This window comes from Dipodomys spectabilis, unplaced genomic scaffold (genome assembly GCF_019054845.1).
Source record: "Dipodomys spectabilis isolate Male_0828 unplaced genomic scaffold, ASM1905484v1 ptg000046l, whole genome shotgun sequence".
Taxonomy (NCBI): Eukaryota; Metazoa; Chordata; class Mammalia; order Rodentia; family Heteromyidae; genus Dipodomys; species Dipodomys spectabilis.
In genome coordinates, this window is record NW_024870723.1 from 9,394,988 (window position 1) to 9,408,211 (window position 13,224).

Here is a 13,224-nt window from a genome sequence, read left to right on the forward strand (position 1 = left end):
TTGGCCTTTTAACACAGGGAAGGAGCTTAAAATATTATCAGCTAAATGTATGAATAAAACTATACAAGGCCTAGTGAAAATGGCCATGGCCTTGCACATGTAGGCCATTTCATATGGAGGCCCACAGAACTGTCTTTTATAACATAGTGCTTTGTCCTATTTATGTATCTCTGTCCTATCTTCTCCAACAGATTGTAAATTCAGTATTATACATTCATATCTTCTACTTAAGCAGAATGAAAGAGTATTTTAATGCCCATGAGTCCACTGAATTCTTTTCTTCTCAATGAAACATGGATGAAGCAGGTAATCATTTAAAACCCTACTTACAGAGTGTCCTAGTAGGTTTGTTAAGGCAGAAAAGTACATCAAGAAAATCAAGATACAGTTGGGGATGTGGTTCAAGTGGTATAGTACTTGCCTAGCATGTGCAAGGCCCTGTGTTCAATCCCTAGCACTATATCAAGACAACTACCATATACCATAAGCTTAATATTAACACTAAACAAACAACTTTTAAGGTGGACAAATAATTTTATTTTGTGCATGCAAATACATGTCAAGTACTGCAAACTTTTTCCATCAATTTTCTCTCAAACACTGAAAATCATGATGCTCTATTTTGTGAACAGCCAAAGCTAATATCTCTTCACTTCAGTGCTACAGCAAAAACACACAGAATTCACTCTTTGCTATTCACTATCATCACAACCCTCATTGTTCCATCTCTGCCCTCCCCCCATATACAGGCCTTATAAGTCCTAGCCATCCCCCATGTAATCCTATTCCTATAGCACAAAGGGAAACATTACAATTTGGAAATTCAAATTGAAATAAATGGAATAGAATTTATTCCCATATATATTCCCCATTTCATTGTACAGAATTATTTTTAAATTATAGTTTTAAATAGAAGCTGAGTATATGCCTTAAAAATGAGCATAAAATCCATCTTAGAGATGGTGCCTGCTTTTTACATGATGGGTGTACACCATCTTTAATTTCATTTACATTTCAATCGAACAATAGATTTGCAAAGAAAATGTCTAATACAGACGTAAAAATATTCACACTAGAGCTTCACAATCGGTTGTACAATTGACAAACAGGCCTCTTTTCCCAAACTTTCCAGCTAAGCAAATTTATAAAGTATAATCAATGCAACAAGAAAAACATTTCTCCTTCACTTCCAGGGAAAAGAATATGCAATAAACAGTATAAATGCAGACAGCAGTTGCTGCAAGCTAACCACGATACTCCCAAGTGGCTGTACAGTGGATATGTGCAGTACAAATAAAAGCCACGTGTGTTGTATCACAACTACAGTATAATTGTTTGCCCAGCTAAGAGAATGCATGCACTTCCATGCCTTGGGTTATTAAGTGAGGCCTAATTCTTGACAGATTGATGGAATATGTGCAAATGACCTTGGCTTTTGGCAGTACTAAGTGCAGCCAGTGTCTGTTTTCCACTGGTTTAGGGATATTTTTAAACTTTTGTGAAAAACAGAAAGAAAGAAAGAAAGAGAGAAAAGGAAGAAAAATAAACAGCCAGTTTTGGACTTATGGGAACTGCTCTTAAAGAGTTAAAAATAAGTCTCCACTCAAATGTGGGGTGTTCTGAGATTTTGACTCTTTGTATTCCCTTGCCAGCAAAGGGACACAAAGAAACTGCTAGTATAAAGGAGTTACTAGCAAACTTACTCAATTTATCCAGAAAATGGGATACTCCTTGAGCAGGTTCATTTATTTTCTGCTTGCAAAAGGGTCCTTATATAGGAGTTACAGTAAGTAATCCCATCAACACTCTTCAGTCACTAAAACACAGGAAAAGTTCTAAAGTTCTTTCAAGAAACTAATGCACAGTTGCAATACAACTTGTCCTTTTAATTTGTTACCAATACTGGTGGTAGTCTGCTCAGAAAATGACTCGAAGACGCTGGGAAGAAAACTTAAGATTCAAAGTTGATATTGCATACTGAATCTGATAGTTAACCAATTCCACCCCAAGTTAACAAGACAACATAGGCTTATCTAAAATGCAAAAGCAAAGTAGATGTTTTTTTTAAACCATGTTTCCAAAGGTTCAGATAATCCCATTTAAAAATCCTACAAACCAACTGTGCATTCTGTAATTTTGTCAAGGCAATTTATATAAAATTAGGATGTGCTTTGTATACTGAACGTTGAAATCTGGATGACTAGATCTATACAAATGGAAAATTCAGTTCTAGTACGGGAGGTTCCATTTGCTATTTTCTTAAGACAATACATAGATAGCTATGGTGGTGATAGGGGGTGTGGTTGAAATCAGTGCCACTGGCTGAATGAGCTACCTTCTTTTGAAAATTACAATGCACAGCTTTTCATGAATGACACTGGTTCATTGCATGCCACTGGAAGTAAGTTGTGGCAGCAAAGGCCAGAGAATTTCATCTTTTCAGGTACCAACTAAATACAAGTGTAATTTTCTCAGAATTCATAAAATGAAATTAGGCCACAAAAGACAATTAGTGATGTTACATCCAGAGCATCTAAATGAAGCACATGGACTTAAGAGGAACTTAGATTGAAAAACACAAAAGTAAGAAAAAGAACCACCACTTTCCTGCTTTTTGGAGTGCAGATTGCTTTTTTTTTCCTGATTAGACCATAAGCAACTTCTACTTTAGTTAATAACATTATACATTTCTTCTTCTGTTGTGCTATAGTTTTGATTCCAAGCATGTATATATCACAATGTGTTGATAACGGGTCAAAATGGTAACTGCACCAATTTTAAAGGGCCATGTTCTAGGTCTGATTTGTACTATTTTTCTCTATGACATCAGTAGGTACCATTCTGAAGGAAGATCTGATGAAATGGTTTTTCTTCTACAGTGGCAGAAAATCAATGGCTTTACTTCACATTAAACCCACAAAGACACACAAAAGGTGGTCTTCACATAGGGAAAGATGATATACAGAATAATCTCAACAGAAAAACAATTCCTATGTTGTTAGTGAGAAAGAGAATAAGAATTTAACAATAGAGTTACTGTTTTATGGGATCACCTGCTGCAAGACAAGCATAATTTTACTATAAACGTTTTGAGACCAACCAATAAGGTTGGTGGGTATGTACATACACTGATGCAAATGTCATTTACTGGACAAGTAGGCAAACATCTAAGCAGTTTATCCCAACCCCCTCCAGCAGAGCACAACCAAGTTTCAAAATTTCAATTTTAAAATTAAAAAGATAAGGTTAATACACAAGATCAATTTATGTAGTATATATTCACCCTCAGAACGTGCTGAAGATGGTTTGTGTAGTTCTGTTGCACAGAGGGTTCTTTCCCTGAGGGCACATAAGGAGCTCTCAAACTGTTAATATGTCTCTATTTTGTAACAAAATAGCAATTTTAAAATCTTAAAAAAAAATACATTACCTTCAACATGGAAGATCTCACTATTAAATATTCATGAAATAGACAGACTGGTTTGCATATCCTTTTGGAATTATAAACAGCAAATAAAGTACATTGGAAGCATTTCAAATGTAGTAAGCACGTATTTATAGAAAGGTTCTGATATAAATTATATAACAATCATGTTCCTGTAATAATCTAAGCTAATTTATAATGTGAGAAATAAGTTAATGTAACATGGTTTAAAACTCTTGTTCCTATTCATCTCAGGTTACAAAGTGAAATAAATAAAACATCTTTGTAGGGATGAGGAGCACTGGCCATGGCAAAAATGATACAGTACTAACCAAAGGAAACTAAGTCAAGGCTACTGTGCTGTTATACCATAAACAAATATCTTCATACATTTGTGTATTAAATAAATGTGTAAGATCTTCCATACTGACACCAGAATATCAAAACTACCCTTTGTTTCTCAGGTATATTTACAACTTATCAGTCACCTTATGAGCATGTTCATTAAGACAGGTATCAAACACCAGTATTTACTCATTCTGATCAAGAAATTTCAGGGAAATGTCAACCCTCCCACCCCTGGAAATGTGCACAAAACTTTTATCAAAATCTTATCTGATACAATGCTGTGGTTTTGTAAAATAACTAAATAGCTCAGACGACCAATAACATGATCCTGTTTAAGCATCTTGCTAGCAGGAAAAGCCCTTACATACAGTACACCTGGTGAAAGATCAGCTTGGCTTAAAATATTCCAGTACAATTTTCAGAGTAAACAACTTCACAGAAGTTAATTAAAAAAATAATAAAAGTCAAACTAATCTGAAAGAAATGGGAAGAAAAACAAAAAGACAAACTAAGATCACCAGGAAGGAATGCCCAGCTTTTGTTTTCAAATGTTGACTGAAATTTAGGTTTCAATAAAATATTTCCCACAAATCTGGGACAAGGCTGGTTAAACATACTACATACTTTCAGATGCCAAGGAAAACCATTTCAGTCACATTATGGCAGGGCAGATATTATTCATGTTTTAAAGTATGAGTACATGTTTGCCAATGTTCAACTAGTACATGGTTCATAATCTTATTAACCTAACAGTCAGAAAACAAGAGCAATTAAACCCTAACATGAAGTAACAATAAACAATATTTAACTAAGATAATGTAATGAACATCCAAATAATTAGTTTAAATTAAAAACCCAGCAATACCATCTTGTTAGTCAGTGCAAACGCTACATACAGGGTTTTCTCAAGAAAGCTGAAAGCACCTGATTCTTTTGCCAAGTCATCAGATTCAATAATGTACAGGCTTAAATCAGCATTTTAAAAAACTGCCATTACATTAGTGCATAATTTATCAAAATTGTAAAAACGATTCTGCATAACTTAGGAGAATTTAATATCTAGTACATCAGCTGAAAGACTTAGGCACTTGGTTATATTTTTAATTAAGTACTTCAACAAGTAGCCTGTGTAAAATATTAACTAAGCAGAAACTATTCTTGAAAAATGGGAAATTAGAAAAAAATAAATGCTACAGATAAAAGCACTGCACCACACTCCTACATATAATGCAGTAAAGAAAGCTAGTATAGAACCCTGTAAAATTCTATGGTAAGAACATCTAAATCCACTTTTCAAAATTAAAAAAAAGGAAAGAAATCCATGCAGAGTCCCATGAAAAAGATAAATAAAGCAGCTGGAATGAGATGGAAATTTCTCTCACTGAAACATAAAATAGAAATAAATAAGTTAATTAAGTCTACTTTCACTAGATGTATCATTGTAGGATCCTGCTAGTTTAATAACTGAGTTGTTAATTTTCTATAGAAGCCATTTAAAATAGGAAATGGCTCAGTTACTGCACCGGATTGCTACAAACTCATAAAAAGCTGCTTGAAGCTTAAGTTAAATGTTGTCCAAATTCCAATCACTTTTGGAAAGTGAACGTGTTACCCTAGTAAAGTAAATTTTCTTTTTTTTTCCATAATGCTAATGCAAGAGGGCTTGAAGTATCAAAGAGTCCACAGGAAATGGATGCCCCCAGTAATATCTTTTTTTTAAAAAAAATATACATTATATAATATATATTATATATATAAAAAGCTAGTGTAAATGCTTCCATGGTGTGGTCACAAATTTGAAAGCGGAACCTCCTTTCAGCTGTTAACCATCTTCCCATTTGCAACAGGTTTTAAAAAGTCGTTTTTCTCTTCAGACATAACATGAGTTTTCAGGACAAGGTTGCCAACACTGACAGATGTGGTGATGGGGAGACAACTTGCATTGCTAATAGACACTGGGAGTGGCTGGCTAAAGCAAGATGTTACTGGAAGAATTGTTTTTTGCTCCTCCCTGAGAGAAAACAAATGACATTAAAAACAAGTTAACTTTGTGAAAATTTTGACAAGTAACCATATATGCTTAATGAAACTTATATCTAATTTTAAGAGCCCCCATCAAAAGCATGCCTTCATTATCAAGAAAAAGTATTAGAAGTCCCATTCATACTAAAAGTCTTTTTTCAAAAATCACAATAAAAAATGAAAATACTGATTAGTTTAAGGCCAAATTATTAAGTTCAAGGTTAAGCTGATAATGACAATATTGTAGCCAAGAAAATCTTAGATAGTTTCTAAAATCAGAAACACTTAATCTGGATTTTAATTCTCCCTTCTGTGATCTATAAGTTTGACTGAATTAAAGACATCTAACCTGATGATGAGGCACAAACTAATTCTAACGCTAACAAGTAACAATTTTCAAGTTACAATGGATTACTTTGTTTAGTTCAAATTTACCTCTTCTCTAAAAATCCACACTGACCAAATCATTACCATATTATACACATTTTTCCTCTCTTAGCATACAGCCAAAAGTGATTCATACAGCATCTACCCCTCATTATTCATGCCCTTCTCTCACTGGTGATGAATTGTTAACACTCACAGAATCACATGGTCTTCACCTAAGCTCTGTCTCTTCTGTTTCAGTGACTCCTTCTGGTGCTGCTGGACTGGGTGGCCATTTTCAACTGCTGTTCCATTCAGCAAATGATCATTTTGAGAACTGATACCAAGTTGCATGTCTAGGATCTCCTAAAAAAAATTAACCATTAAGTGCTCAGTAAAAAAGCACCTTTTAATTTCCAAAGGACTAAAGCTTCCTAATTACCTAATTGTGACACTTACTTCAATTTGCTCATTTTGTCCATCAGGTTCATCAGTATCAAGTGCTGAAAGTTCTAACTCAATATCTCTATCAGGCTTAGTATCGGCAGCATCTTCTGTGTAATCACTCTGTAGATTCAAAAAAAAAAAAAAAAAAAATATATATATATATATATATATATAATACTTCTTCAGAACCTGGGACCTACCTTTAAGTAAAATGGAAATTCCAATAATTTAACTGAAGCATTATTTAAGAAATCTAGGACTACAATTTTATTTCTCCATAAGCCTTAAAAAGTAATCAATCAACTATTCATCAGAAAGAGGAAGACTAGGGCTGGGAAGGTGGCTCAATGGTAGAGCGCTTGCCTTGCATGCATGAGGCCCTGAGTTCAATTCCTCAGCACCACATAAGCAGAAAAATCCAGAAGTGGTGCTGTGGCTCAAGTGGTAGAGTGCTAGCCTTGAGCTGAAAAGCTGAGGGACAGCATCCAGACCCAGAGTTCAGGCACCATGACCACCAAAAAAAAAAAAAAAGGAGTAAGACTAAAATGTAATAGTATAAATCAACGTAGAACAAGAAAGAACAAATATGTGAAGCATGATACTCAAGAGGTTTAATTTCTTTACCTCTCCGTTTCTCAGTTCAATTTCCTTGCTTAGAAGATTTAAGGTAAGGTGACGGCCTTCATCTAAGGAATTCCACTTCTGTTGCATGGCCAATGCATTAGCCTCCCTCTGAAGAAGTAATGAGTTACTTTTGGCCTATGTGAGAAGAAAAGAAGTAAACTTAGCTTCCAACTACAATAGCTTTCAATAATTCTATTATTATATTTTTAATCAAAGATGAGTTAAACAGAGCCTACCTGCTGAAGTTCAATGCTCAAAAGGTCTCCAGTACTGGAATGCTTTCTATGACCAGATAACTCAGTAACAATAAATCTGTCCCTTTAAAAAGAAAGTTATTTTAGTAAAGGTGAAATAAATGAAACCAGAACAGTAATAACCTATGTTTTATGTAAAAGGCCAACCCTTGAAAGTTTCAGCCAACAAGCCAAATGTAATTTTTTTTCAGATGTTTGTTACACAGCTCAACTTAGCAAAGCATATTGCATGTACAATTGGATTTGTATTCTGAGAAAGCACACAAGTCTCAAGGTAGAGAATCTCAAAGTATTAAGAATAATGTGAAAATGCCAATACTGCCAAAATTAATATACAAATTCAATGCAATTCCTATTAAAATCCCAATGATGTACATCTCTGAAATACAGAAAACAGTCCAAAAATTCATATGGAACAACAAAAGACCTAGAATAGCCAAAACAATTCTAGGGAATAAAGACAACATGGGAGGGATATCCATGCCGAACCTCAAACTCTATTATAGAGCTATAATAACAAAGACAGCATGGTACTGGCACAAAAACAGACCCGGAGACCAACAGAATAGAAGATCCAGAAATAAATCCACAGGCCTACAGTCAGCTGATATTTGACAAAGGAGCCAAAGACATACAATGGAAGAAACACAGCCTCTTCAACCACTGGTGCTGGGAAAACTGGGCAGCCACATGCAGAAGACTAAAAGTGGACCCCAGCCTATCACCACCATGCACCAACATCAACTCAAAATGGATTAAAGACCTTAACATTAAACCTGAATCTCTGAAACTACTGCAGGACAGAGTAGGAGAGACACTTGAACTTATAGGCACAGGAAGGAACTTCCTGAACAGAGTCCCAGGGTCACAACAAATTGAAGACTCAACAAATGGGAGTACCTTAAAATAAAAAGCTTCTGTACAGCTAAAGCTAACACAACCAAGCTAGAAAGACAACCAACTAATTGGGAAAAAATATTTACCAGCAATATATTAGACAAGGGGTTAATATCCAGTATATACAGGGAACTCAAGAAACTAATCCCTCCCAAACCTAACAAACCAATTACTAAGTGGGCAAGGGAACTAAAGAGAGACTTCTCAGATGAAGAAATAAAAATAGCAAAGAAACACATGAGGAAATGTTCACCATCCCTGGTTGTGAAGGAAATGCAAATAAAGACAACCCTTGAGATACCACCTTACTCCAGTCAGAATGTCCCACATCCACAAGTCAGCCAACGACAAATGCTGAAGGGGATGCAAAGAAAGAGGAACCCTATTACACTGCTGGTGGGAATGTACACTTATACAACCACTTTGGAAAGGAGTCTGGAGGGTCCTTAGAAAGCTAAAGATTGACCTCCCTTATGTCCCAGTCATACCACTTCTAGGCATCTACCCTGAACAACAGGAACCAATATATAAGGACACATGTACCTCCATGTTTATTGCAGCACTTTTCACAATAATTAGGATATGGAAACAACCCAGATGCCCCACCACAGATGAATAGATCTAAAAATTGTGGTATCTATACACAATGGAATATTATGTAGCCATTAGAAATGACAAAATAATGGCATTTGCAGGGAAATGGATGGAGCTAGAAGAAATCATGTTGAGCGAGGTAAGCCAAGAGCAAAGAGACAAACGGTACATGGTCTCCCTGATAAGTGGATGTTAAATCCAAAATGTTAGGTGATACGACAAAATTAACAGGACTTAAGAAACAAAGAACTTCCACTCATCTGGTTAAACTACTACTAAATAACCCCATGCTGCTGATCACATGTATGGTGTATATGTGTATACCATTATAAGTTATAGACCATGATAGACAATTTGCTCCAGAAAAGTTAGAATGTTTGTGATTTTAAATGAGCATCACTACCCACAATACTGTGAAATTTGGGAAATTATGTAATCACTTAATCACAATTAAAAAAAAAAAAAACCACCAGAAAACTAGAAGTGGCGCTGTGGCTCAAGTGGTAGAGCATGAGCCTTGAGCTGAATTGCTCAGGGACAGCTCCCAGGCCTAGAGCTCAAGCCCCAGGACTGACAAAAAAAAAAAAGAGATCTTTCATGCGATTGTTCTTAACATATTTATAAGATTATTTCTTTGTTGCTTTGTATGTCCCTCCCCCATGGTATAACCCCTGCTTTCACTGTATTTGATGCTGGTATGTGTGGAGGGGAAGGGAAAAAAAAATAATTAAAACAGGGATACAGGAGGACCCATTGCAACAAGGAGATATACAAGTTGTTATGTCGAAAAACGAACTTTACAACTTTGATGGGAGGGACGGGGGGTGGGGGGGGGTGGGGGGGATGAAGGGATGGGAAAGGGAAACAAAGGAGGAGGCTACAATGTTTGGTAAGAAATGTACTCATTATCTTGCCCATGTAATTGTAACCCCTCTGTAGAGTATTTTCATAAAATACGTTTATAAAAAAAAAAAAAGAAGAATGTTACCGTTCAACATAGTGTGCTGATGATGTAGCCTCACTACCATAAGAACTCCACCTTGAATCAACAGCGTTGACATAAGGGACGTAATCTACAGAAATACAGAAAGGAAGATTAGGAAACAGACATAAACATATACTTTTTGAAATAGATAGGTATTTGATTCCATGAGCCACATGATCATGAGTTAATCCATTTAATTTTGAGTTAATCACACCGTGATGAAAATTCTCTCCCAACTCACAGGCTGGGGAATAAAAAGCAAGATGCTGGGAATCAGGCTAAGTACTAGTGAAATGGATTACCTGATACGCTAATGGGCTTAGTTGCACTTCCTTGGGAAGCAGTGGCCTGGACAGGATCCGTAGTATGGTAACCTGTACGGGAAGATCGGGAAATTGCACCCCATTTTGAGATGATGGGTCCATCGCTAAACGGAATTATTGGGTCTTCTTCTTTTGTCCTTCTCTGAGTTTCAAATAAATGCACTCGTCTCTTAACATCTCCACTGTCCAGATCCTGCATAAACCAAAGAATATCAATAAAAGGATTACTATCATTTACTTACGCAAAAAATTAAGGTAAGTGTTATCAAAAAACATGAAATTAGGTTTTTCTAAAAAATTTAACATTAACTTTAGATTTCAACAACTATATTAAGCTACCAAACTATGGTCAAATAATTTAAACATTACATCATGCAATTATTTCAGACTTAGCTAAATATAGCTCCTTTGGTTATAGACAGTTACACAGTAACATATGATGATAAAAGCATTCACTATAAAATTTTAGTGAACAGCATCTCAGCCCCCAACTCCCCCACCCCAGAAAAATCATACCATTAACACAGCATTTGAATTAGCAATTACATCTTTGGGTTCTGAATCGATGGCATTGATGCAGGAGCCTATGGTGCCACAAGACCAAGGAGAATAATGGGAAAGATGATCTTCTTCAAATTTTGAACCACTCACACTCTCAGAAAACTGATTTAAAAAAAAAAAGGCAATTAGTATTAAGTTTATGAGCTTATAACTAATATGAAGTAATCATATAATTTAGAAGCCCTCATAGTGAACTTTATGCTCTTTGAATGACTATTCATACAATAAAAAATTACATACTCTCTTTTTTGCACTGTCCTTAAAGTGCTCCAAGAAGCCCTTGATTGATTCTACTATGAATCAACCAACAAAAGATTTAACAGGCTAATATGGTTGGAATACTAAAAATAAATAAAACAAATAAACAGAGACACAGATGACAGTCCATGCTTTAAAGCTGTAATTTTGAAAAAAAAAAAAAAAAAAAAAAAAACAACATGTGCAAATAAGAGAACATAACTGACAAGTCCTGAAATATTAAATAAAGAATAAAGGAATTCAAAAGGACCTCAAGGAACATTGTAGTGCTACAATACAGAGGTTGTAAGAAGTACTGCATCTAGTTTGCTAATTACACAGATAGGGAAACTCAGGACGAGAAAGGTTAAGTATCTTGTACAAAGTCATAGATCTGCATCATAGGGAAGCACTCATTTCTTCAAGTAAATACATGAACATATTTTTCTATTAAGCAATAGCACTTCAGTCACTCTGTTACTAAGCTATTTACATACTTCAAGTGAATTTAAGTCAATGCTATATTGAAATATATGTAGAATTATTTCAAAATAATCTAAGTATTATTATGACCGATTTTTTGTTTGAGTCAGAACTCACAATATAGCTGACAGACTGGTCTCAAATTCCAGGTTCTCTTCTCTTAGCCACTGAAGTGCTTTGATTACAGACATGCCCACCATGCCCACTGGATTACCATATACCAAGTTATTAAAGTTGAACAATTTTCATAATATAAAGCACCAGAATTACTAGGGGTGGAGGGGTAAATTAGAGGGGATATGTAAAAATGATTTTCTCTAAATATAATTATAATAAAAACATTATGTAAAATTGAAACTATAATGGCCTGAAGTAAAATAACTAATGGTGATATAAATGAAAGAAATAATATAGCAGGCAATTCTGCACCTCTTGTGAAGCAGAGAATAAGATTCAATGCCTCTGAGACTAAGATTCGAATACCAGATATTTATAGGATAAAAGATACTGGAAAAATACTTAACTTCTTAGCTAAGCAGGTTTCCTAACCATAAAATAAGAATAATATCTACCCTTTAAGGTTTTTGTGAGAATTAAATAAAATAGTATTATATTAATGGTTAGTAGAATGCCTGGTACAAGTCAGTATTCAAAAAATGGTAGATATAAATTACTTTTAATTCTCTGTGGTGCTAGGATCAAGCCGAGGACCATGTTTGTGCTAAACACACGCTAATGGGGAGGGAGGGAGCTGTACCTAAGTAACAGAACATGAACTTAGCACATATAAAGATCTGGGTTCCATTCTCAGTACCAGAAACAAAACTATACTACTGAATTCTTGGTAAAGAATTGTGTTTTAAGGGTCTTCAGAATCTCTTAATACTTAGCCATAGTGTTGATGTGCTAAATTCAACTGCGTTATTCCAAACCACTGCAAGATATCCAAACAAGTGAACCCTAGTTTGAATAAATATCTGAAGTTAACTGTTTGAACATCTATTCAAAAATAAGTGATTAAAACTTTTCTTACATCTGTTCGAAAGTCTACACTGAATAGAGGAGAAGGTGGTGTTGGTGACTGTGTTGCCACAGGAAGAGTTGAAGAGACAGGTGCTTTCTGAGTATGATACTGTGCCCATTGATCTGGCTTTCTTCTTATCTGCTCTTCACAACTGGTCTTCAAATGACCACAAGGTTCCTAAGGGGGGGATAAAAGAAACAATCTTGATCATCTAGGGAGTGATGAATAAAGTTAACTATGCTCTGTGAATATATAGTTTGATATTGTTATGAAAAAAGGGGGAGGGGAACTGCCCTACATTTTCTATATACACATAAATAAAAAGGTTAATATTTATTCAAGTAATCTAAATTTCAACTAGAATAAAATCTGAGCAGAGCACTTACTTTTCTAATTTAGGTGACATTATTTTTGTCTTTTTTTGCCGGTCCTGGAGCTTGAACTCGGCCTGGGCTCCTGTCCTTAAGCCTCTCTGTGCTCAAAGCTAGCACTCTGCCACTTCCGGCTTTTTGTTTATGTGGTACTGAGGAATCGAACCCAGGGCTTTATGCATGCTAGGCAAGCACTCTACCACTGAGCCACATTCCCAGCCCTTACTTTTCTAACTTAGAAAAGTCATTTTATGTAGGTGTAGA

The 13,224-nt window shown here is 35.3% G+C and overlaps 1 protein-coding gene across 3 annotated transcripts in view; it reads right to left on the reverse strand.

Annotated features, from left to right (window-relative positions):
• Nucleotides 1-514: 514 nt before the first annotated feature.
• Rc3h2 (ring finger and CCCH-type domains 2) overlaps nucleotides 515-13,224 on the reverse strand; it is a 64,276-nt gene continuing 51,566 nt past the window's right edge. For 2 of the 3 annotated variants that reach the window (XM_042678768.1, XM_042678769.1), the window contains 9 exons: nucleotides 12,599-12,766; nucleotides 10,801-10,947; nucleotides 10,264-10,477; nucleotides 9,965-10,049; nucleotides 7,468-7,549; nucleotides 7,232-7,366; nucleotides 6,620-6,727; nucleotides 6,378-6,526; nucleotides 515-5,783 (listed from right to left, as the gene is read on the reverse strand). In XM_042678768.1, the coding sequence (XP_042534702.1) occupies nucleotides 5,588-5,783; nucleotides 6,378-6,526; nucleotides 6,620-6,727; nucleotides 7,232-7,366; nucleotides 7,468-7,549; nucleotides 9,965-10,049; nucleotides 10,264-10,477; nucleotides 10,801-10,947; nucleotides 12,599-12,766 (1,284 nt within the window). In that variant the 3' untranslated portion in view covers nucleotides 515-5,587. The remainder of the gene's footprint in view (nucleotides 5,784-6,377; nucleotides 6,527-6,619; nucleotides 6,728-7,231; nucleotides 7,367-7,467; nucleotides 7,550-9,964; nucleotides 10,050-10,263; nucleotides 10,478-10,800; nucleotides 10,948-12,598; nucleotides 12,767-13,224) is intronic. The other variant, XM_042678770.1, reaches the window with a different exon arrangement.